Source organism: Primulina huaijiensis, chromosome 12 (assembly GCF_012295235.1).
Source record: "Primulina huaijiensis isolate GDHJ02 chromosome 12, ASM1229523v2, whole genome shotgun sequence".
Lineage (NCBI taxonomy): Eukaryota > Viridiplantae > Streptophyta > Magnoliopsida > Lamiales > Gesneriaceae > Primulina > Primulina huaijiensis.
This window is the reverse complement of record NC_133317.1, coordinates 9,080,838-9,107,299: the sequence shown is the minus strand read 5'-3', so window position 1 is coordinate 9,107,299 and position 26,462 is coordinate 9,080,838. Positions and strand designations below refer to the sequence as shown.

Below are 26,462 nucleotides of genomic sequence, written 5' to 3'. Positions count from 1 at the left end.
ATTTTCATAAATCATGCATGGCTAAAACTCATTTAAAATTAATTAAATGATTTAATAATTAAATAAATGCATGGGTTATACGCTTACTGAATTTGGGCTTTACAGTTCCGCCCCCACTTATATAAATTTCGTCCTCGAAATTAAGTCTTACCAAACAACTCCGGGTAGAGAAGTCTCATATCTGCGTCTGACTCCCAAGTGGCCTCTTCCACTAATTGTTTTAGCCACCGGACTTTGACTAGCTTAGTCACCTTGTTCCGAAGTCTGCGCTCCTGTTTGTCTAGGATTTGGACGGGTCTTTCCTCATAAGACAGGTCTGGAGTCAACTGTAACAGCTCGTAGCTCAGAACATGCGAAGGATTGGCTAGATAATTACTCAGCATAGAAACATGGAACACATTGTGTACCCCAGCCAGATTCGGCGGGAGGGCTACACGGTAAGCTAATGTCCCAACTCTGTCCAAAATCTCGAACGGTCCAATAAACCTCGGACTCAGCTTGCCTCTCTTCCCAAATCTCATAACGCCCTTCATGGGTGCTATCTTTACAAAAACGTGATCACCAACGGCAAACTTGAGATCTCTCCTTCTCTTATCAGCATAACTCTTTTGGCGACTCTGGGCGGTCTTCATTCTATCTCTAATTTTGACCACCACATCTGTAGTCTGCTGAACTATCTCTGGGCCAAGATCTGCTCTCTCACCAATTTCATCCCAATGAACCGGTGATCTGCACTTTCTTCCATACAAAGCCTCGTAAGGAGCCATACCTATAGATGATTGGAAGCTGTTGTTGTAGGTTAACTCCACTAGAGGTATCTTAGACTCTCATGTCCCCTGAAAATCAATCATACATGCTCTCAGCAAATCCTCTAAAATCTGAATCACTCGCTCAGTCTAGCCATCTGTCTGCGGGTGAAAAGCTGTGCTGAACAGCAACTTTGTCCCCATGGCTGCATGTAAGCTCTTCCAGAAGGACGACGTAAACCTCGGGTCCCTGTCGGACACAATCGAAACTGGGAACCCATGTAAACGGACTATCTCCCTGATATAAAGATCTGCATACTGCATCATGGAGAAAGTCGTATTTACTGGCAAAAAGTGTGCTGACTTAGTGAGTCGATCCACTATGACCCAAATAGCATTAATACCTCTGACTGATCTAGGCAATCCAACGACAAAGTCCATACTGATATTCTCCCATTTCCACTCTGTAATAGGGAGCGGCTTAAGCATTCCTGCTGGCCTCTGATGTTCAGCTTTCACTTGCTGATAAGTAAGACATTCTGATACGAATCTGCGGATGTCCCTCTTCATCCCCGGCCACCAATACAAGATCTGCAGGTCCTTGTACATCTTGGTACCTCCTGGGTGGATTGAATACGGAGCTGCATGTGCCTCTGTCAGAATATCCTGTCTGATCGAATTAACACTAGGCACCCACATTCTACCTCTGTATTTCACAATGCCATCTGCAACTGTGTAAAGTACACTGCCCTTAGCTTCATCCTTCAGCCTCCACTTCTGTAACTGTTCATCTGAAGATTGTCCTTGACGGATACGGTCTAGCAAATCAGACTTTACTGTCAGATTAGATAGTCTAGGAGCTCTGCCCTTACGATAAATCTCTAGACCAAATTTCTGAATCTCGGACTGAAGAGGTCTCTGCACTGACAACTGTGCTATGACTGCGACTTTTCTGCTCAGGGCGTCTGCCACAACGTTAGCCTTTCCCGGATGGTAGCTAATTTCGCTGTCGTAGTCTTTTACCAGCTCTAACCACCGCCTCTGTCTCATATTCAGTTCTTTCTGCGTGAAGAAATACTTGAGACTTTTGTGATCAGTGAAAATCTGACATTTCTCGCCGTACAGGTAGTGTCTCCAAATCTTCAACGCAAACACACTGGCGGCTAATTCTAGGTCATGCGTCGGATAGTTCCTCTTATGCACTTTCAACTGCCTAGAAGCATAGGGTATAACCCGACCCTGCTGCATCAACACTGAGCCTAACCCGAGCTTAGATGCATCGGTGTATAGCACAAAATCCCCTTGCCCTGTCGGCATGGCTAACACAGGTGCTGAAATAAGAGCTTGCTTCAAAGTTTCAAAGCTCTTCTGGCATTCGTCACTCCACGCGAATTTAGCATTCTTCTTGGTCAGTGAAGTGAGTGGCACTGCGATCGACGAAAATCCCTGGATAAACTTACGGTAGTAACCGGCTAAACCCAAAAAGCTGCGGATTTCTGATGCATTCTTTGGCTCAACCCATTCCTTAACGGCTGTTACCTTTGCTGGATCCACTTCAATACCGCTGCTAGACACTATATGCCCCAAAAACGCTACCTTCTCCAACCAAAACTCACACTTACTGAACTTCGCAAATAACTTGCGACTCTTCAAGGTCTGTAAAACCGTCCTCAAATGTTGACTGTGCTCCTCATGGCTCTTCGAGTAAATAAGGATATCGTCAATAAACACTATGACGAATTGATCAAGATAAGGCTGGAATACTCGGTGCATGAGGTCCATGAAAATTGCTGGAGCATTCGTCAGTCCAAATGGCATTACCAAGTACTCGTAATGCCCATACCGGGTTCTGAAGGCTGTTTTGTGAACATCTGCATCTTTAACCTTCAGCTGATTATACCCTGATCGAAGATCTATCTTAGAGAATACTGTAGCTCCCTGCAACTGGTCGAACAAGTCTTCGATTCTAGGAAGTGGGTATTTGTTCTTGATCGTTACCTTGTTCAATTCTCGGTAATCGATGCGCAGCCTCATACTCCCATTCTTCTTCTTTACAAAAAGCACTGGTGCGCCCCAAGGCGAGCAACTAGGGCGGATAAATTCCTTGTCGAGAAGCTCCTAAATCTGCTGCTTGAGTTCTAACATCTCAGCTGGAGCTAATCGGTACGGTGCCTTAGAGATTGGCACTGTGCCTGGCATGAGCTCAATTGCAAACTCCACCTCTCTCTCTGGTGGAAGACCTGTGACGTCATCAGGAAAGACGTCTGGGAAGTCTCTGACTACTGTCACCTCTGATAAAGACGGAGTGGGTATGTCAGGTGCAGAAATAATGCTGGCCAAGAAGGCCTGACACCCCTTGGAAATGAGTCTCCGTGCCTGCATGCAAGAGATCATGCGTGGAAAACTCCTCCATCTGGCAGGTTCAAACAGAAACTGCTCCATGCCCAATGGTCTAACCAAAACTGATCTCTTCTGAAAGTCGATCAAGACTCTGTTCTTTGTCAACAAGTCCATTCCCAAAATAATGTCGAATTCCGGCATCGGCAAGACGATCAAGTCGGCATATACTAGGTGGCCGTGCAATTCCAGATCAATGTCTATGACCACACTAGTAGCTGACAGCTCTTCCCCTGATGGGACTGTTACTGAATAATTCACATCGAGTCCTATGGACTTGATGTCCAAGTGACTAGCGAATGTCTCTGATATGAATGAGTGGGTGGCTCCTGAATCCATCAAGGCGTGAGTGGCTATTCTCTTAATGAAAATATTTCCTGAAAGACGTTAGCACGCAAAACTTACATTCCCAAAAATTCTAACATTAACCTCAAACATAGCAGAAAATTACTATCCCAAATCACTCAAAATATTACTAGCACCTTAACAGTTCCAAATAAAATCCACATGCAAGGCAAAATAATACTGAACTTGGGTAGAAAAGTTTACCGGTCAGCAAAGTCATGTCTGGATTCGCCTCTTGTGCATGCATGGCGAATACTCTGCCCTGAGTCGGCTGCTTCCACTGTGGGCACTCCTTTAGCATGTGGTCACTGGCTCCACACTCGAAGCACTTCCCTGATCCATATAAGCATTGCCCTGGATGCTGGCGGTTGCACTTAGGACACACAGGGAAATTTCCGGGCTTCTGAGGTGCTCCCTGCTGCTGAATTGGACCCTTGCCCTTCGGCGGTCCCTGATAAGGTTTCTTCCCTGGTGGCCCTTGGTACGGCCTCTTGTGCTGGGGTCGCTGATGCTGATGCTGCGGCTGTTGGTGCGGTGGTGCCTGGTAGGGCCTCTTGCCCAACCTGTCAGCATCAATATCCCGCTGGTCTTGTTCTGCCGCCAAAGCCCTAGATACGGCGACTGCATAAGAAGTGGGGCCAGCTACCCTCACATCACGGCGCAAGATTGGCCGCAATCCATCCAAGAAATGTCTCAGCTTTGCCTGGACATCATTCGAAATGAGGGGTACGAAGTAACACCCCCTCTCAAACCTCCTAACGAACTCTGCAACACTGCTGTCTCCTTGTCGCAGCGTCATAAATTCCCTAGTCAGTTTGGATCGTACTTCCTCAGTGAAGTACTTGGCGAAGAACACTTCCTTGAATCCAGCCCAAGACAAGGTCTGCAAGTTAACTGCCACCGACGCACTCTCCCACCATAGTCTAGCGTCCCCTGACAGAAGGAACGTGGCACACCTGACCCTATCAGCATCGGTCAGTTCCATAAAATCAAAGATTACCTCGATGGACTTAATCCATCCTTCCGCTATCATCGGGTCAGTGGTACCCGAGAACTCCTTTGGACTCATCCTTCTGAACCTCTCGTAGACAGCCTCAGGTCTGGGCCTCTCCCCTGCACCCACTGCTGCAGCCTGGTTCCCCGCAAACTGCGCGAAGAACTGCGTCATACCTGCAAGCATCTGCGCCTGCATATCCGGAGGTGGACGAGGAGGAGTGACCCTCTCCTCATCGCGAGGCTTTCTGTTCTCATCCCTAACTTCCCGGTTAACCAGACGTCTGGGAGGCATACTGTTCCAACAATTTACCCAACACGTAAACCCAATATGCATGAATATAATAACAATATCCTAAGATGCACGAAATTTAACTTAAAACATGGACATGCTGAAATCATGATTCAATGCTAACTACATACATAATGCAACAATTTTAAAACTCACAGACTTGAGGTGTGACTTCGAGAGCTTCTTGCGACTGGCAGTAGGCATAACCCTTTACAAGAACACCGCTCTGATACCAACTGTGACGTACCGTATTTTTTCTACTTAAAATTTGCGGAAAAATTAAAATTTTTCTTACATTTACACATCCATACGGTCGTCAACTCATCATTCATAAAATATCTTTGGAGTCACCCATCACCAATAAAAATGTTGTTAAAAGAAAAGCTTGTTCAACCCATCTCGCATCAAAACATAAATCAGAGTGAATTTAAACTTGCATAAAAATATTAAAAATGACGTGAGCGGTCCTTGGGTTTAGCTTCCCGCTCAGTCCAAGCCTGCTCCTTGGTCGCCACCTCCTGTCTCCTCATAGACATCCTCACCTGCATCGATCAAGTCTAGTGAGTCTAAAGACTCAACACGTATAAACTAGAATAGCAAGTAATACATAATAAAACCACATGCAACTTTAAAATAGGACATACATACTTGAAACTTGAACTTGCAAAATGAACTTGAACATACGTACGTACATAATTAGACGTGCCGTCAACATAAACTTTCTTAACATGCTTACATACTTGAACATACATAACTTCATCATTTTTCGTAGAGATATGTTTCAAAGCAAGTGACCCATAACATAACCGCCTGATCAGACTAACCACAGTACTGGGATGACAGGGACGTATCCACTGCCACATACATGAGATCCCCGTTCATAATTTAACGGGCTGATTGGTCCACGTTCATAATTTAACGCTTTCCAATCTCGATCTAAACCCGTTCATAATTTAACGGGCGGATTGGTCCCCGTTCATAATTTAACGCTTTCCAATCCTAAACATAATTTGGTCACAAGACATTTAGCATACCTCAAAAACTTAAAAATATTTTCTTTGCACGTCGAACATACTTACTTGGCGTTGAGGGATTCGTTGGACTTCGATCGGGGTCGTTGCTGCAACATACTAACGTGAATTCATAACTTAACGGGTGTAACTCAAACGTAACAATCAAGCTTACCCACGAGTTCATACATTTCCTTAGGACGTTCTAAAATTCCTGTGACTCGACATTGTTACACATTGCACTAAACCAAGACATCAAACCTCAAAGCATACCATAATATTTCCCAAAACTCAAGTACACGGACCCCGTGCCCAGGTCCGGCTCCGGGTCCGTGTAGGTGCGGTGGAATGACTCGTGAAGAAAGGGAAAGCACGGACCCCGTGCTGCGGTCCGGGTGGGGGTCCGTGTACCTGCGCAAATTTGACATCAAAAGAAAACAAAGGCACGGACCCCGTGCCTTGGTCCGTGTGGGGGTCCGTGTCATCTCGCAAAATGGTTACTCGAAGGAAACAAAGGCACGGACCCCGTGCCAGGGTCCGTCCATGGGTCCGTGTACCTGCGGGACAAGCCAACATACGAAAATTCTGAACAGGTTTTGCTTAACAGTCTAGACTCGATCGAACAGACCATGAATCGACACCACGAGGACATCTTAGGATACTACATCAATGACTCGAACCTATACGATTGCCCCCAACGCAACCATATGTCCCAAATAACTCAATACTCCATAAACAAAACCGTTGACAGAAAATGGTTTACACGACTACTCGTTCTCCCAAGAGCCTAACGACGTGAAACGACACCCCAATATATATCCCAACGTCATGCTAAATATACCTAGACGCAGCAACGATCATCCGTCGATCCCCAACGAAGCCTGCAACCATTAAACTTCAAGAACGCATCAACATCATAATTTTCTGAAAACGCAGTTTGAGCAGTCCCACGAAAAACACCATAACTCGCTCAATTTTTGTCCAAAAATTTCGAATCATATATCAAATCGAAGATATCAAAAAGTTCTACATTTTTCGTGTTAAACTTTTTCTCAAAATCTCGATCGAAAATTCGCAGTTTTAAGAAGAACAGTAAAAACGTGATTTAGATCTAAAAATTTTTCTTCAAAATCGATCTAATCAATTATCTGCTCAAACTATGAACATCACACATGAATTTTACGCATAAAATAACGCAACGCATAATATGACATGATCGACGCAACAAAAGAGAGGTTATACGTGCCTTTGATGATAAACTTTACCGAAACGGCGATACCGAAGCGGAGAGGCGCGAGGGTTGATCCGGGACGACTTGGCTCGATTTTTCTTTGAAGGAAACCAGCGAAAGTTGCTGGAATTGCAATGGAGAAGTGGGGCGGCTGCTAGGGTTCTTAGGAACCTAGGTTTTCTTTCTCAAATTGAATAAAAATCTGAATGTGTAGTGAGTGTGTGAGTTTAGTTGTTATTTAGTGTGTGTAAAAGTGTGTAAGTGTAGAAAACGTGTGTGTGTATGATAATTAGGAGAAAGTCTAGCTAAATTAACTATTTAAAATACTAATTAAAGGTTAACACACGCTAATTTAATCAAACTCTTCAATTAACATAATCACACACCAATTTTAAAAGTTTTAAAATTCTAAAATTCACCTAATAATTAAATTTGGCTTTAAAATACTAACAACATAATAAATTAGTAAAAAAATGCCTCCTCCTTAACTTAAAATAAAATACCGCATTTTAAATTGCCAAAAATCGTCACCGGGTCTTTTCCTCCATCCCGCCTCGAATAATCGCCTGAAACATGAAACTCGAAAAATATTTTTAACGTGCATCACATAAACATAAATATTTTAAACTAATGCATTTTCATAAATCATGCATGGCTAAAACTCATTTAAAATTAATTAAATGATTTAATAATTAAATAAATGCATGGATATACGCGTACTGAATTTGGGCTTTACACCCTCTCGGTTTCCCAAGTAGCTTCTTCTTCGAGTGATTTAGCCACTTGACTTTGACCATTTGGATAACTTTTTTGTGGAGTCTCCTTTCTTATCTACATAAGATTTGGATATATCTTTCCTCGAATGACATATTTGGAGTCAATTGTAGAGGCTCATAATTTAGTACATGTGAAGGGTTCGACATGTACTTTCGCAGTATCGAGATACGGAACACATTGTGTACTCCAGCTAGCATCGGTGGCAACGCCACTCTATAGGCTAATGTTCCAATCTTCTCCAAAATCTCAAATGATCCTATGAACCTCGGACTAAGTTTCTCTCCCATGTTTTCCGGTCTCCGTTCTTCGATTGCGTCTCGAATAACCTTTTAAAACACAGTTTTATGCATTCATGTAGAAAGGTACATTTTAAACATGTAATCATGCATATCATAATTAATTCATGCAACTAAAACAATTTAATTAGTCATTTTCTAAAATTTGCATGCAGTTGGATTACGTCATCGTATTTTTGACCTTACAGTTGACTCGTCTCGAGAACCCGCAACCATTGCTTTTCGATGCACACCGGATAAATCACGGGTTAACACAATTGTCTGTCACTCACGTTAATCAAGTAAATCACATTGAACTTAAACGTTGTTACAATAAATCCAACTACTAAATCGAACCTATAACAAAGTTTTAAAATTTATATTAACAAAGTTTACACTATTATCAACTTATTTTAATTAACAAATACCATTTTTTTAATCAAACACCTAATGCAATCCATTATGTTTGTATAAAATAAACATAATGTTTACATATTTGTATTTGCATGTGGATCAATGTATTGGATTAGACTCGTAAATCGTATAAAATAGATGGATTAGATCGATAATTTTTTAATCAACTCGTCAAATTAAAGAAAGAAATCGACTAAGCATAAAAAATAATTTAAAATGAAGTTTGATAGATGTTATTTATATTTATAGCGTTTTCATCAACTCAAAACATGATACTACGTTGAGTGATGAATCATTATCGTTCATTTATATATTATATGATTAAATGATTGACTATATTTATCAACTCGATATGATTTATTGAGGGGATAAAGAATATTATCTATAGATATAACATGAACAAAATCCTAAAATATTAAGTTCCACCGATCTAATCACATTTCCTATCTTGAGCCCGCTTTTTGAGGCGAAATAAAGTCGCAAGAATCTCGAACAGTGATAAGACGACGTACAGTGGACTTCCAAGTATTATATCAGTGACTAAATTATATGTGAATTCCCTTTCTTTAAATTATTACATGCTTTCGGAATAATATATGTATATATATAATATATATCATTTCAATCGATGGATGTGGTAACGTTCGGCGTCATCATCGGAATCATAGTTCTCTTTTTCTGCGCTGTTTGCTTTATTACAATCGAGGGCACCTGTAAGAAAAACCGTGCTACTTAATTCTTGATTTTCACCATTTCAATCCTCCTAAATAATGCGGGAAATTTCGAATAAGAGGCGCCAGATCTGTCTCTTTTTCTGCGGCGTTTTGCTGGTGGCTGGATTTGGATTCTCCGTGACGGCGGCCCACCAGTGTAGCCACGACCACCACCACCATCATGATGCTCGTGATGAGAATGTAGGCGCAGTGAGGAATGATAAGCAGCAACATCCGCAGAGGCTACTGCTTCCCGAGGAAATTGCTGAGGAGGAAGATCTGAAGATTATGTGGGCTGCCCATGACCACAATCATGGCGATGGACATGGATATGGGCATAAACACGATGGTCATCCGAAGCCTTCTGGGCTTGGTAACTATTCTTTTTCTTTTTTTGAGAACTTTTTTAGGTTCACGGCTTTTATCGTGCTCGTTTTTGTCGTGGTTTCTCTTTTTCACTATTTTTCATATTCTAACTTGTTTTCGGCAATGTTCTTGTGAGATGTCATGTTATCCCACACTGTAAAAGGTTTTCTTTTCTGTTGATTCCTTTTTGTTTGTTTGCTTTTTTCTTGCATGTTTATTTATTATGTTAAAATGGTTTTTTTATAAAGATGATTTAAGCTCCTATGATTCAACTTTGGTAAATGTTTGAGATTCTTGGTGTCACCAAATTTTTATCTCGTAATTGCTTGTGCCATCTGTAGGGCTGCGGTGTTGTATGGGCTTGAAATGAGAAATCCCATGTGGTGTTTATAGAAAGTCTTAAATACGTGGAATTTCTCTTGAAAACAGTATCTTTTATTTCTTGTTATTTGCATCTTAATCAGTGGAATGTTACAACAATTAATTCTTTTATTTATGTGGAGTCATCTTTGCAATTTAATTCTTATACATTTCTTCCATACCTGCCAAGATCTTCATTTTGGTGGTTGTTTAAATGTCTTTAAAATTTATGAATTTTTTTCACTTATTTATGAGGTTTTAGAGTCTCAGGGAAAAATTTCTCAGTATCAGACTTCAACTATTTAAATCTTGTATAAATAGTACTTGGTTTGCGCTCAGAAAACTTGACGGGTTTCATGTTTGTAGGATGGATAATTCCAGTGTTCTTCCCTTCTAATCTACTTGATTGTTATGTGTTTGTTCTCAGAACTACCTTTTCTTATTTTGTAATTTTTCACCTTATTTTAAATTTTGATAATTGGCTCACAGCTGCATTCTCTATATTACATGTAGTATGCCTTTCTTTTTTGGTGGTCTTTGATCAAAGTTTATTGAGTGGATTGGGGCGCGGCATTTTAGACTAAATAAGTTTTCAAAAGTCCAAATCCTCCGTTACCCGCAGAAAAAAGAATTTCTAATAATATATTTTGTGCGAAGAGTTTGTCATCTTGCATTTATATTAATTAATTAATGTTCTAGCTATTTTATGCAGACACTAATTTTCTGTGTTGTTTGGCAGGCCTCTGGATCCATGCCATGGGATGCTCGCTATTGGTTAGCTTAGCATCCCTTATTTGCCTGATCTTATTGCCTTTAATATTTAGTAAGTTCTCCAAATGCCATCATTAGCATTGGATCCTGTTCACAAAAAGGTTTCTTATGCCATTGCTAACTAACCATGTTGAACTCTTGATATGTGCAGTAAAAGGGAAGCCATCAAAGGCGGTAGTTGATTCTTTAGCATTATTTGGGGTTGGATTTCTTTTCTTGTTCTTGTCTTCTTCCTTGTGCTCATAACTATATATAACTTTTTAGTTGTTTTCCTTAGTATTAGATTGTAGGACCTTACTGTATGTTTGACATCAGCTGATTTTACCTCACCTATAGTTCTCCTTCAACACCTTTGTTAAACCTTATGTTTTGGTATCATTCTTCAATAAAAATTTGGACTGAGCAGATAATGATTTCTGTTGGGGTTCCCATTTTAACTTTGATCAAATAATGATACACAACACTTCAATATTATTGTAGGATGAACTGGATATAGATGAAATCACTTGCGTGGATCTTTCAGTCACAAATACCATTCATTACCTTCATCAAAATGTCCGATCAGGCCTAGGATTTCGATAAGTTGAAATCTAAATGACCCCATGTTGTAATCCATTTATGACTCTTTGATGCAACCTTAAGATGCTATTCTAATCGGCATCCACCTATGGTAATGATTCCTTAAGTCATGAGCTGCAGGAACGTGTAAGATATGCTTCCTTTCAATGAAAGGATTTAGGAATTATTTGGGACAAAATAAGTTTCTTTGTACATTACAACTATATATAAAATGAACCTCTAGCCATCCTCTTGAAACCAGAGGTTTAATCCAAGAGTGGTCATTTTCAAATAAAATATTATGGCATTTGTGGTGAATTCTGTTACTGTGCTATTGTAATTACAAAATTTCCTACTAACCACAAATTATAATGGTGGATTCTATTTCACACCTGCTTAAACATAGAATCACTTCTTAAGTTAGAAATTTGTTTAATATGTACTATACTTGTGCAGGCAGGGGCTATGCTAGGTGATGCCTTTCTACACCAATTGCCACATGCTTTCGGTATGAATACATAACAGAATGTTATTCTTCCTTGGTGACATGTTGATCTTTATATCACTTTTTTTCCCTTGTTTTATTTCAAATTGTTATCAAGACATGACGTGCAAAATGATCAATCTTCACCTCCTTGATGAGAAATTTTATGATTTTTTGGCTTCGATTTTATATTTTCATGAGTGATCTCTTCCATTCACATGATCTTGAGAGATCAATTGAAGAATGACACAGAGGGATGTTCTTTGTTACTTGCATCCTTTTTAGGTTGTGGTTTGTAAGCAGAGCTGGTTAGTAGCATTCATCCTCTCTTAAGCGTACTTACCATGTATCTTTTAATGTATGATGTTACTTCAAAAAGACCGAGAGTAAGATGTTGCAGATGACTGGCTCATGCTTTCAAATATCTGCTTTCTGTTCTGGTCCTATTTTCTACTGAAAATTGATAAAATTTCATATGTTCCGTATTAATTGGCTTGATGTGGAAATATTATTTTATTGATAACTGTGACTTTGCAATACCATGAGCATATGTATTGCCTGTGGAGCCAGGTCCAATACCTAATTCAGACGTTTGGAAGAATCTTCCTTTCATCATTGTTCTAATTCTGTGTTGGTTGATAGAAGGTATCTGATGAAAGTCATAAGCAAAGTGTCGTGTCTTCCTTTCACATGCTAACCTTGTTTTGGTGCTTTTGAGTTTGAGTGCACGCATGGATTAGTTTGTGTATCATATGATCATTATGTGAGTGACAGAACTCGTTTAGATTTTCCATAATATGTTGCTTGGTGTTTTGTTTATGGTTTTTAAGGGAAGTTGGTACCTGGTGGGAGTTATCTTCTCATACCCTATTTTCATATCATTGATAAGATAAATAGGTGCACTCGTTTTCGTCAATTCATGGTATCATTGAAAATAGACCAAATTATCAAGCAAGTGTCAATTTGATATTATGACAATTCTCGCAAAATGCACAATTCTTACTTGGTGAGAACCACCATACGTGTTACATGTCTGGGGGACGAGGTTGCTAATTATTTCAGATGTTCATATTCTATTTTCTCCTTTGGAGATTTTTACTTTAGTTCTGTCTATGTAGCTTGAGAGGAAGGTATCTGGTAAACGTAATTAGCTTTATGCCTTGCTTCATAAGGAAAGGGTATAACCTCCTTTCTCATCCTGGTGCTGTTTTGAGCTTGTTTAACTTCTTGTAGAATTCACCAATTTAATGGGTTATGATTCACTTATATAGTACTTGTATCTTAGCTGCTGGAGCTTTGATTTATTTTTTCAGGTGGTGATCACTCCCATTCACATGATCACCATGATGGCCAGGCTGAGCATCATGTGCATTCCGGACACTCACATTCATTACAGGATCTTTCCATCGGTTTGTCAATTTTGGGTATGTATAAATATTTGTTGACATATACTTCCAAGTGTAATCCATGTTTTGTTCGATGTTCTGGCATCCTTGCCTGCACAACTCTTGGAAACTTGATTCTCACTTTAGCTATTTCAAAATAAATGTTTTTGAATTGTGTCCATTCACGCAAAGTTATGGTAATTGGTATTTTGGTATCATGCTGCATGACAAGAGTGGAACTCATGTGTTATTATTGAATAAACTGGAAGACATTTCTATTCAAGGAGTCTTCTTGGTGCTTAGTAATTTACCTAAGAATTTTTTTCTCAATTATTGTCTTTTCTTCTGCATCTCGTCTTCCTACATGATGCAACCTAGTCTTTCTTTACTTCTGTGCCTTTTATTCATAAATTATTATGATCGGATATTCAGAATTGTTTTTATGATATTTTCTGGCACAGCTGGAATCGTGGTATTTCTTATTGTTGAGAAACTGGTAAGGTATGTTGATACTTTTTCTGGAGGAGTAAATGCGTGGAGTCACCATCACCATCACAAACACACTAACAAGTTGAAGGATGACAAAGATACTCACAAAAATCTCGAGGGATCGGTGGCTGAAGGGAAAAATGAAAGAGTTGGAAAAGAGGCATTTGAGGAAAATGGATTGGACAAAATACCCCCGGACACCCCTTGTGGTGATAAGTCACGTGAAAAAGATGTTTTGCGAAAGGTATAAAACAGCATTTTTTTAAACTTTTGCTTGATTGATGTGATAGGCTAATAAAGTAATTGATAAATATTTGATTTTATAGGATTAAGAATAATATATGAAAAATATCAAAGTGTACGGTTGACTATATTCTATCTCACATGACAATTTCATACCAATCGATAAATATTTCTTTTCCTTTTCTTAATGACCCATGTTCATCCCTTCTCCTATCTCTTTGCTCTTTAGTGCATGTCGTCCATTTCTTTTCTGTTAATCTTCATTTTGCATTTTATCCACACTTCAAGCTTCCTTATATTTCTTTTCCTCTGTCCATGATCTTTGCCTAATTAAAGTTTTGGAGATAGAATTCATTGCCAACAACTTAAAATCTACCACCATAATTCCATTTGTGCAGCCACTGTCACCGTCGGCTCACCGTCGGTCCTCGCCAATTTCATTCCCCAAATCATACTCACCACAGTCGGTGCTAGTCTCCGCCATTCTCTCCATAGCTTCAGTTTGGTGGAGCTGCTTCTTGCATGTCTTTTTCAATTAGTTCTACAGAATTGGGTTTCAGTTTGCTTTATTGTTATTATCGCAATTTCAGAAAAAATAAATGCTACAGATAACTCATACCTTGCAGGTGTTATGAGTTATTGTCTAGAACATCTAGAAATTGAAATTACAACCGGGCCCAAGTATTTGTGCCTGAAAAAAAATGAACAGGAGATAGGATATCTTAGTATTAATAACATATCATACCCTTATCCTGCAAACCATATGTAACTTTCTTCTGTATGATCCATCAGTCAATATAATATGGGTTCCTAATAAAATGTCTTTGATGTATCAAACATGGAAATTAAGAACCAAAGGGTAAAATATTTTCATGCATGATATAATTCATGTGCATCTAGTGTGAAATTCAGAAATCTTGTCCTAATTATTGTTGATGCAGAGAACCACTGGCGATAGAGCTCATGAAAATGGAACCGATGTATGTACTGAAAGCATCTCTGATGTTAACGCTGAGTCACTTAATAGAAAAGAGCCTATCAAGTCACAGCCAAATCTGGTGTTTGGTTATCTGAACCTCTTCTCTGATGGAGTGGTATGTTTTGTCGATTTCTCTGAATTTCTGTATTTCTCTCTTTGTGGCTATTAAGAAAGCCACCGAAGTGTTATGTTATTGTTTTCATATATAAAATTTTAAATTTTATTCAATTTGGATTTGATGATGTTATCTTCATTAAATGTGTTAACTACTGGCTCAGCATAATTTTACCGATGGAATGGCTTTGGGAAGTGCTTTCCTCCATTATGGATCAGTTGGTGGGTGGTCCAGAACTTTGTTTCTACTTGCTCACGAGCTACCTCAAGAGGTTTGGTTCCACATTTATCACCATCTTCATCGTGTTTATATGCAGTCTGCAATTCCTGATATCTTTTTTTCCTTTATTTTCCTAAATAATAGAACAGGAAGTTTTATTCTTGTCATAGAGGACATAACCTCTTGGTGATTATCCAATCATTTACCATATGGGTTTAGGTTAGATTTTGATTGTACAATTTACTCTTGAAAGAAGAATCTGATTGAATTTGGCAGAAATGAGCCTGGGTCGACAAACTGGTTTACTCCATAACTGATCAGTTCGAGATGAGACAAAGTAAATATGCTTTTGTGAAATAAATATGAAGCAATGTTCAAGTATTACAAAAGCAGGTCAAAATATGTGGTGCATCACTAATTATGCAATAGATGGGGTAATGAGGGCTGGTTTTCTCTGTATGATGTTTTGTTTCCTTGAATTGTTCACGCAGTTATACGCCACTGAATTGGAATATTTCTGCTCTTTTAATGGGAAGATTAAATAACATCAATAACCGAGATTGGCGCTGTTTTGCAGATTGGTGATTTTGGAATTTTAGTGAGGTCGGGCTTTAGTGTCTCCAAAGCCTTATTCTTTAACTTTCTGTCTGCATTGGTCGCCCTTGCAGGAACTGCTCTGGTTTGTAGTCTCTTCTCTAACTTATCTACCTTAATATATCTGTTTGATTTATTTACTGGAATATTAAGAACTGCTGCTATACATTATCATACCGCAGGCTTTGATGTGGGGAGGAGATCCCGGGCAATCGTCTTTGATTGAGGTGACATATGGTCTTTTTGAATATTAGTTATTTTGAATGTGGCATTTTTATAGAATTTTTTTGTGAATGTGACGTTTTCTTATGGTGTTTTGGTTGTAATATTGCAGGGGTTTACTGCGGGAGGCTTTATCTACATAGCCCTCGCTGGCGTGCTAGCTGAGATGAATGGTGGAGGCATGCCAGGTTTGAGAAGTACAACAATACAGTTACTATCTTTGTTGCTTGGTATTGGTGTCGCCCTTTGTATATCCATTCTAGAATGAATATTTATTTACCAATTTTCCAGGAATTTTTTTTTTTTTTTTTGTCGAATATATGCTTGTAGTTTAATGCATGTCAAAATTATAAATTATCTTTGCTTTCTTACTACCTATATTTAACCATTTAAAATTTTAAAAGTATAAAAAACTTTTGCATCTTCATTCACTTGTATTGTCATGAAGCCAGGATTCTGATAAGCTTGATTGATAGTAAAAATTGTGGATTTCAGATAAAGCGTTTTCAATACATATTTCATGCACAAGGACAAATGCCGAGACCATTTTCGGCATAATTGCATTAGTGGGACATAATTAATGATTTGGTTTTTATCACATTGAAATGTAAATCTTACATGCAGCATCCGTGATATATTAAAATATACATGAGTTTTATGCAAATTCACATGGGGTTTTTATATATGTTATTTAATTAGTATTTTCAGGTGTGGCATAATCAGCCTCAAATTGTCAAACATCAAGCTATCACACAATATTGGACATTAAAAAAAACTAGTAATTGAGGAGTTAGCTGGTGTAGATTACCAGCTAGCTGCGTCCGGTACGGTTTGCGCATAGAATGTATGCTAAGCATATAGATCAAATGAGAAATCAAGAAAGAAATGAAAGTGTTAAAGTTTTTTTCCTCTTTTGCCAGTATGCCAAGCTAACGACACAAAAAATGCATATAATTCTGTAAAATAATAATAAAAAAAAGAGGTGTGTACATTGGGGAAAATGGTTGCGATGAGAGGATAATTTTGTTTTTTGTTTTTACATCAAAATGAGAGGATATTTGGGTGCTTATAAAGGTGGGTGAATGGTTTCGGGACGACTAAGACTTGTTTCCCCATATTCACTTCAGGTAGATCTTAAGTTCCAAAACATTACATATGTTGATTTGAATACAAGGGTTCTATCATAAATTTTAGCTCGACTGGCACACACACAGAAGGTAGACCTGGAAGCTGGATAAAGCCAAGCAAATGGTTCGATATGTTTCAGAAGGAAAATTTGTGTTTATTAATGATTCCTTCTTATTTAGGTGCAAACATCCATGGAGTTGGACTGGCAACGGTTCTAGAACCGATAATTTTGATTTCCAAACCGGCATTTTTGATTCCATTGAAAAGTAAAATCGAAATCAAATAGATATGATTTTGGCTTAAGATTGCTCGAGTATTTCTCTACGGTGTATAACGAATTAAATTCGTTTCTGTTTTCATATTTATGATTGAAAAAATTTTTGTTCCCAAAAAAAAGTGTGTTGGAGTTTTCAATGATGAATTCTGTGTATTTCAAGATTTCCCAAAACAAATATTCAATGTAAATAAGAAATGTTCACAAGTTCATTTACAAGCACCCCAAGGCCTCAGGCAAAGACTTGCAAGTTCATAATCATCTACCAGGTGTGTCGCGAGCATAAGATTAGTTATGCAATGATCATATATATAACCATGTGGTATTTCAACAACATTTATGAACAAAATTGGCAATGATTTCTTCCATATATTTGCTTCAAGCTGACGCAAATGTTTCGAAAAATTCTTCATGAATTCGATGAATATATCTTAAACCAAATATCCACATGTATGTATATTTTATACATATACGCATGACAAGGTCTGTCAAACAGTGTGTTATTACCTTTCAACAAGAAAAAAATGTGAAATCATGGGTTTCAACCCAAAATATCTCTAGCAACAGAGAGGCCAACGGGATACGAACGATGAATTCTCATATTTGTAGAATGCATCTTTTTATAAGGAAAATTAGCGTCTTTCCCATCCATACCTGGGGAAGTTTTCTGTACTGTATTTGGTTCGTCGTCACCGATGATGAACTGAAGCCCCTGGACAAAAATTGGTGGACATTGTCATCAAGATGGTTCTTTTCCTGCTTTGAGGAAAGGTGTTTCAGTTAACTAACCTTTGCTCTCTCTGCCTCCTGCAAGACAGTCGAATTGTCTATCAGCTTCGCCCCGACATCCTGTCAAAAGACGGTACATTCTAAGAAAAATGTAGCTGAATGAAACAATAAAGCACAGTGATGGATTTATTGAAGTAACAAATCACACAAAACCAGCCTAAACTTTGATAGAAGCTCCAATATAAACACATTCAAAAGGAAAATTTTCTTATTGGGTTGATGTGAATTTGATAACAAAAAATATAAGAGCATATGATCCACAATCCCTGTTTCATAATCCACTTGTCTGAGTAGATCACGATCTGGATGTGTGCGTATAAGTGCAATGGCTTGGGCTCGTCTAGAACCCACATGCAAGAGAGCAAAGTAACACTTGCTACCACTTTACAGTTAACCTTACTCGAGGAAAATGGTTTATATAGATTTTTATGGAAGCTGATTGCATTATTTCTAAACCACCCAGATCTTCCACCCTTTCCACAAAACTGGGAGCCAAAAGTATTTTTAATCACTGTGCACGAGCGAACAGGAACGGTGCAGACACTTTCTTTCTTTTTTATACAATATATTACGAATTCATTTCCAAGTCAAAGGCTTATACTAGGTAGAATATTATGTATATGCAGGATAAAGTCTCTTTCGATTTTATTCTCCACACTGATTATTAAAGATTTCCTCCCTTGTTTGATGCTTCACTCGCATATCTTTGTAACATGTCAAATTTTTGCACATGAAAGGGCAGAAAGATTATTTCAATCAAAACATAAAATGGAAGATGTTAAAGAGGCCGCTGACCTGCATAATTTTCGAACTCCGCCCATCTTCAATGTTTCCAGCCACGTGACAGAGATACCACAGACCAGAATTTGTCATATCCTGCAGCCAATGAAGGGGGAATAATACATATACTGGCTGATACTTGTGACAAAGCAAAATAACAACTCTGAAAAGATTGGGAACTTTACCTGCTTGCTTTCAAGAAGCTCAATCTTTCCTTCCTGCAAATTAATAAACAAAAAAGAATGCGTAAAGATAACGTTATGTATGGCTAAGTAAATTTGAATTAATGAAACAGGTATTGCAGACCAGGCCAGATAATGTCTCCTGAATCAAACCAATATCATAACCAATCTGATTGAGATTTGATTTCACATCACCAACCTGCATCATTAAATCATCATTAGAAATGAGACATGTTCACGTGTAATTTCAGAATAAGGCTATTTTCATTTGGGGAAGTCCGTCAGGGCAAAACATTAAGTCGGCAATTGCCGAGTTCTCCATTACTTTCAACTCAAAAGTTTTGATATTAGTTTTTGGCAATGTTTGGTAAGGAATTTATGGAAGCTGATTTCATATTTATTATCTGAAATGCATTTCGGCTTTTGAATGTGAGATATTTTCTATTTATATACAGTTTGCTTATAAAACTTATACCTCTCGAATTTAATTATCGATCGTGAGAGAAAATTAGTCTGAAAGAGATGAAACTTGATGAAAACAATCATTTTCCCAGCTTTCAAGTGAAGAAAATAATACTCCAAAAGCCAAGCAAACAGACCTAAATCAATTTAGGTTAATCATTATGTAATATTCGACATCAATAGTTAGAGCACTCAATTAAAAAAAGAAACACTCGCACTCGTTTTTCTTCTTACACATAAAAGTTGATGAATATTAATTCCATCAATCCCTCTTGTTTAATAAAGCTGACCTAGGTAATGCAATCTCTTATACTGCAGAAGATAAACATATGATCACAAGGATGCCAGAAAATAACTAAGCTTCTTTTCATTTCATGACAGAGATGATACACAACTATTTTTTCATTAAATGAGAATTTTCTAAAGAAAGACAAAAGATGTAACCACGATCCAAAAAGCAACTATTTAATTGCACAAAATAAACATTCAGTCACAAGGAAATACAAGTCTACATACATCATTGGAAATAAGTTTTGATATCTCCCTCTGCTCATCAAGTTTCCAATCCAAGTTTTCCAGTCTCCTTGATAGGTGTCTCCTTGTTGACTGCAATTTGAAATGAATTGATGTTGAGTAAATAAAAGAAATTAAAGAAGGAAATGGAAAAACAGAAAGGTGACTTAAAATGCTTGGCTTGAGTTGACAGTAAGTCACATACAGCCAATGCTTCAGAAACATGCTCCAACTGCTTAGACACAGATTCAACAGCATTTGCCATGTTTTGCTTTGTAACAAACATAATATCAGAGAATGACCAGCCCTACAGGGAAAGAGAGGAAAGAAGTTTAGTGAAGAAAAAAAAGTAGAACGACTGAAGAACTAAAAAAGGAGGCAAGGTCAAACACTTCAGCACCTCCACCAAGTCCTTGACCCCACTCAAAAATGACAAAATCTGCCCTAGGAAACTGAATGTTTCATAAAAATCTTTCTCCAAGATTAACAAATAATCACATTCAGACTTTTCCCATATGATTATTATTCACTCAAGGTATATGATATAAATATATAATTAATGATGGAGAAGAAATGTACAAGATTGATATTCTTTATACTCAACCCTGGATTTTAGTAACTTCTTTGACCTAAAACATCAAAATTATAGGCACAACTCAATTTGTGAAATAATGAACTTAAATTCAAAAGTTGAATTAGAAAATAAATCCTGACAAATGGCAGTTGCCAATAGCTTCCACAAAGTCAACAATCCAATAACAATGAAGATTCATGACTCAATTGCCAAAACTAAATTCTTGCCTTCCACCACACATAACAACATCCCATAGCACCAAGAGCTGCAGTAGGCAATAGGTATGAGGCATAACTCCCTGCAGAAACCATTTCCATCATGAAGCTCTTCAAATAAAGTATGAATCGAAGATTTAGGATCAAGCTAAAAGTGAATTGCGGGTTTTATTTTAAACATTAAAATTATCCAAATCTTAACAAACAATTCAACTAATGGTTCTGTTAAAGTTCTAAAAATCAGAAAGAAGCTGTTTCTTTGGCACACTAAGAACAATTAAGTTCAAGAAAGTATATCTTTGTAGCATTCAATCAACAGAGCATAATCAGATTTCTGCACATTTGTCCTATTAAAATTAAAATTGAATACTTATCTTCTTTCATACAACTAGAATCAACAGAAACTCTTTTTATTGTGCCATAGATCGTTTCCGATTCTTCATCAAGAGATTTATCTGCTCTTAGTTTTTAGAGGACTGACCTTCAAAAGCAGTCACAAGGTTGAAATCATGACTAAAGTTAAACCTCAAAACCAGACCATGAGACTTCCCGAAATACAATATGGTAGGTAACCTAATAGAAAACAACATTTGAAGTTTGAACTTTCCAGTGAGCATAAAATAGTTTTTGAATTTGCAAGCTAGTTAGTACACTGTCGGTTATAGCTATCTGCCTAGTTAGAACCGATCAATTTACCTTTCCTTAATTCCGCAATACGGGAAAATTAGTGCAGGATTTCATATTCGTTCATTTTTCATTCCAATGGAAATTACTTAAAAATTAAAATTTTGACAGTTATATTGCAAAATCGATAACTTAAGATTCCCAAATCTTACAGTTGCAAACAAAGCTTTAAGCAAGACTAACTCTATGAATGTGGAAGGATGAGTCCAAAACATATAAAATAAAAAAAGCTTACAATCAATATCAGGTAAACCGTAATGTTAGGAGCAATGCAAGCAGCTGACTCGAGAATTTTTTTTTTAGAAAAAAGAACTCATAGAAGCAATTGCATACCATTGGAGGATGAATTTCCATTAAATATCGTAACCGGATTCGATAAGCTCAACTCCTTGATCTCTTTAGCTAATAATCGAACCTGAAGCAAAAGGCCATATTAATAGAAAATGAAGAGATGATTTACTAAGCTTCTCACAAAACTCTTTAAATCTTAGTTCCATTCAAAGCAGCCGACTTGATCACATGTAGATGGTAAACCAAAGAAAGACCCTAGGTACCAGATTGAATATCCACATGCATGTAAGAAGTTAAAAGAAATAAAAGGAAAGACTCTTTTTCACCAGTGTTATGGCATATATGGAAAATTAAATCAAACTGACTTTTCCAATTCGTAGGGAGCAGCAGAACATACCTCCACTGCACCACACATATAGAAACTTACAAACTGATAAACATCTCTATTCCTGAGCTACAGCACATGCTTCTCCATATTTAATCATAGAGAAACTTACAAAGCTAATTAGTCCATCTGTAATCAAGATCTCTGTTTGGCTTGTAAAATCATATGGAACTCGGTATCTCACACAAAAATGGAGCGGGCTCATGACCCACAAGTGGGATCAATCATAGCGGGACTGTGACTAGGATTGCAGTATCCTACCAATCCACATAAATCAAAAGTTTCGTGTTTTACTACAACAGAAACAAATCAAACTGCACTTACTGCTGAAAGACCCACAACAGGAAAAAAATATACATATAGGGCGGGATCATGACCCCCAAGTGGGATCAATCATAGCGGGACTGTGACTAGGATCGCAATATCCTACCAATCCACATAAATGAAAAGTTTCATGTTTTACTACAACAGCAACAAAGCAAAACTACACTTACTGCTGAAGGAATTATGACATTTTTTTATCTGGATCAGCAGATGTTAATGACGAGTCAAACCCATCTGAACCTAGAATTTATGTATTTGAGACCGAAAGTAAATTTTCCAGACTATTAAGATTATATATCCAGGTACAGTAAGACTGCTAACAAGAAAATGATATTGATAAATCAAATAAAATATTTAATCCGTACTTGAGTGGCTAGGAGGGCTGCATCATACTTTCCAGGCAATTTTTCAGCTTCATTTAATCTTTGTATCAACTCTTGAATCTGCGAAATTATATCAGACAAATGCCCACTTCTCAAGATGATAGATCCAGTTAAACCTGTTAAAACCCAAATATTTCAAGTAACTTGTTGGTTAATTTTCAGTGTCAAGAAGTTGATGTATACTATAATACATCCAATGCCAATCAAGTATCAGAGTAAATGGACTATGCTGCAGATCACTTCTTTCAGCTGGAAAATGCTAATTCTTCCGAGTTGTACACAAATTTTTAATTACTATAAATTAAATATAATACTTCCACACATATAATAGCCATGATAGCATTGACAAGGTGAAGTTTAGGATTATTAAAATGAAACAAAGATCAGAGGCATATGAAAGGTCCAAATTAACAGCCACCAATGAGGTATATAGTTTTTAACTTGAAATAAAAAATCAATAATCACTAGGGCTAAGTGATAACACAAAGTATGAAAATGAAAATTTTCCACATGTGGAAACAATGTGATTGTTTGAAATCTTACTTCACTAAGGTCATACTCTTTTCAATAATATTCCCAGTTTCCACGAAATAAAATAGGACTACACATCACCCATTGACCCACCCAACCCCTTCGTAAATCAGAATAGACAGCTATATGCTGCAAAAGGCACTGAAATGAAAAGCACACCCATAGACTTGGCATAGGCATATTTCATGTAAACCATAGACATAGTCTACGGAAGCTTGCGCGACAATAAAGAAATGAAAAACACCATCATTTGAGCATTTGGGTTGCGGAAGTGAACACCAACCTTTTATTGAATTGTGAACAAACACCTTTTATTGAATTGTGAATAGACCGTTGGGAGTATTTAAGGCAGGAGGAAAGAAGAAAGGTTAGCGATTGAGTTATTGACCCTTACAAAATCCTCTGCCAGAAGTTGCTTTTACTTCGAAAATCAGGAAACAATGATTAATAAGTTCCCTGTCGATTATTTAGGTCCAAAATAAAAGCAGTAGAAATGACTTCAGATCCATATACCCCCAAACTTCAGCACAAGGAAAGAAATAAGCACCAAACCAAAATTTAAACTTCAGGAACCAATCATTTCAATGCGTAGAAAAATAACTTAATCTACTTCAAGTTTCCGTAAAACTCAACTAAATCTGGCGACTTAATACAAAAAACAATACGAACAAGGGCGATCCATCGTTAATCAAGCAAAAAGCTAGACGTAAATGGATTAAGAGTAACCTGCGCCGACGATGACGAGGACTTTGGAGGCGGCAACGCCCGTTTGCATCGCCATGGCTGAGTTTAGACCTTTCAACCTTTCTGTTTTCCTTTTTCTACTTTACCGATTTTCAAAAGAGGGTACCGAATCCCTAATTTTGTTGTTCTTCCATTAATTTTTTGATTCAAAGTCAAAATCTCTCACATGTTACTCCTCGATACATATCGACTGTAAATGGCTAACAGTAAATTTTTTTTTTTAAAAAAAAATTATATATCACTTCAAACGACCACCGATTTTTAGTTGTTTATGAAACGTCCAAAAACATTGCATTTCTAAAAATCGAAGTCATGGACGACCGTCCAAAGCCACATAAACGAACATAGACGTTGTCTTTTAGAACACGGTTAAAAAAAAACACAAAAATTCTTGTGACGGATCAATTTTGTTGGTCGAATCTCTTATTTGAGTCATCCATGAAACAGTATTACTTTTTATGCTAAGAGTATTATTTTTTATTGTGAATATTGGTAGGTTTACCCATGATAAAGATTTGTGATAGCCACATAAACGAGCATAGACGTTGTCTTTTAGAACACAGTTAAAAAAAACACAAAAACTCTTGTGAGACGGTCTCACAGATCAATTTCGTGGGTCGAATCTCTTATTCGAGTCATCCATGAAAAAGTATTACTTTTTATGCTAAGAATATTAGTTTTTATTGTGAATATCGGTAGGGTTACCCATGATAAAGATTTGTGAGACCGTCTCACAAGAAACTTATCCTTAGAAAAAATACAGATGATTCTGTATTACCAAGTTAGTCCCTCAATTTTGGATATATATATATATATATATATATTTGGTTTAGATTTTTAATTTTATTTAATTATAAAATCTTTATTTTTGTAGATATTTTAAAATAATATTGGAAATTTCAATAACAATCATTAGTAAGAGTAGGTATCTTGTGAGATGGTTTCACGAATTTTTATCTGTGAGACGAGTCAATCGTACCATTCACAATAAAAAGTAATACTCTTAGCATAAAAAGTAATATTTTTTCAGGGATTACCCAAATAAAAGATATGTCTCACAAAATACGACCTGTGAGACCGTCTCACACAAGTTTTTGCTCATTAGTAAAACATGCGACTTAATTTATTACTCCAATCGTATAAACCGAACCAAATTAACTAATTTGTAATATTAAAAAAAAAAAACCAAATTGAACCAAAATAAATGGTTTGATTTTCATATTAAGCATTTTAAAAACCAAACCGAAATTAATCAAAATTGAATCGAACCGATCATTGCTCACCCTTCCACCACTTCATAGAATCATATATTTCCTTACTGTCTTAATTTTCAAATATATATTTATTAAAAATAGGTTTTAAGTAAATAGATTTTTAAGAATTTGATTATCCAATATGGGTTGTACTTATCATATCCTCCTCGTTTATAATCAAATTTCAATCTCTTTTTCACCAAATATGTTTATAATCAAATTTCAATCTCTTTTTCACCAAATATATCTGATTTGATGGAATGGATGAACGTTTGATCATTGGTCATAAGTTATTCTATCTACGAACATATTTTCGGATGAGCTTGTTGTACATGACTTGTCCAATAGAATTACTGACTAACGTGGTTTCCATGCTACTGTGTTAGCCGGAAGTATATCAAATGATAAGGTAACGATTGCAAGTTCTCATACCATAAAAAAATAAAAATCTCGTTCAATTTTCTCATATTCTATTTAACAGGTCAGTAAAGTTTTTTGGTGAATTGGGATGATGTTGTTTTCAATGGGATTTAATTTTATTTGGATTTAAACCTTGTTTGAAATTCAGATCGTAAAAATATATATTTTGTTTTTAATTGGAAATTTATGAAGAATTTTTTTGGGTTTGTATTGCGTTTCTGATTGGGGTAGTGAATTTCTGAACTAATTGTGTATGTGCAATGTAATTATGTTGTTTCTTATTCTTTCGTCATTTATTTTTTTTGCATATAATCAATACCATTTTTATGATATTATTTTTGATATAGAACATAATCATTTTAGTGAAGATTCCTTGCCTTGTCTTCATTTGTTTGATATGGTTTATTTTTGTTTTTAGTTAAAATATTATTTATTATGATATATTAGATTTATTACATATCTGGACACAATAAATTTTTAATCAAACAATTGTCATATTTATTTTACCTCACCCAAACATGAAATATTGGTTTCACCCCTAAATTTAAGTCC

At 37.0% G+C, this 26,462-nt stretch overlaps 2 protein-coding genes across 2 annotated transcripts; one reads left to right on the top strand and one right to left on the bottom strand.

The window, feature by feature from the left end:
- Positions 1–8,921: 8,921 nt before the first annotated feature.
- LOC140990059 (IAA-alanine resistance protein 1) lies at positions 8,922–16,441 on the top strand. The gene is made up of 11 exons (XM_073459644.1): positions 8,922–9,566; positions 10,659–10,742; positions 10,842–10,891; positions 11,705–11,756; positions 13,046–13,156; positions 13,579–13,850; positions 14,791–14,943; positions 15,107–15,214; positions 15,740–15,841; positions 15,939–15,983; positions 16,091–16,441. The coding sequence occupies exons 1-11, from the start codon at positions 9,251–9,253 to the stop codon at positions 16,244–16,246; spliced, it is 1,449 nt and encodes a 482-aa protein (XP_073315745.1). The 5' UTR covers positions 8,922–9,250; the 3' UTR covers positions 16,247–16,441.
- A 1,288-nt stretch (positions 16,442–17,729) lies between these two features.
- On the bottom strand, positions 17,730–24,398 carry LOC140990531 (uncharacterized). Its single transcript, XM_073460257.1, has 11 exons — positions 24,220–24,398; positions 22,945–23,078; positions 21,913–21,994; positions 20,908–20,978; positions 20,312–20,413; positions 20,110–20,199; positions 19,256–19,330; positions 19,135–19,167; positions 18,965–19,045; positions 18,170–18,229; positions 17,730–18,092 (listed from the first exon to the last, which is right to left on the bottom strand). Exons 1-11 carry the CDS (start codon positions 24,272–24,274, stop codon positions 17,922–17,924), a joined length of 954 nt encoding a protein of 317 aa, XP_073316358.1. The 5' UTR covers positions 24,275–24,398; the 3' UTR covers positions 17,730–17,921.
- Between the last annotated feature and the right edge of the window lie 2,064 nt (positions 24,399–26,462).

What these genes read in the sequence shown, in the direction of transcription:
- LOC140990059 (XM_073459644.1), top strand. Translation starts at nt 9,251, where the DNA reads ATGCGGGAAATTTCGAATAAGAGGCGCCAGATCTGTCTCTTTTTCTGC. An exon ending in CATCGGTTTGTCAATTTTGG is followed by an intron (nt 13,157 to 13,578) that starts GTATGTATAAAT and finishes TTTCTGGCACAG; the next exon opens with CTGGAATCGTGGTATTTCTT. An exon ending in CCCTTGCAGGAACTGCTCTG is followed by an intron (nt 15,842 to 15,938) that starts GTTTGTAGTCTC and finishes ATCATACCGCAG; the next exon opens with GCTTTGATGTGGGGAGGAGA.
- LOC140990531 (XM_073460257.1), bottom strand. Translation starts at nt 24,274, where the DNA reads ATGGCGATGCAAACGGGCGTTGCCGCCTCCAAAGTCCTCGTCATCGTC. An exon ending in TGGAAATTCATCCTCCAATG is followed by an intron (nt 20,979 to 21,912) that starts GTATGCAATTGC and finishes TGGTTTCTGCAG; the next exon opens with GGAGTTATGCCTCATACCTA. An exon ending in AGGAGACATTATCTGGCCTG is followed by an intron (nt 19,168 to 19,255) that starts GTCTGCAATACC and finishes ATTAATTTGCAG; the next exon opens with GAAGGAAAGATTGAGCTTCT.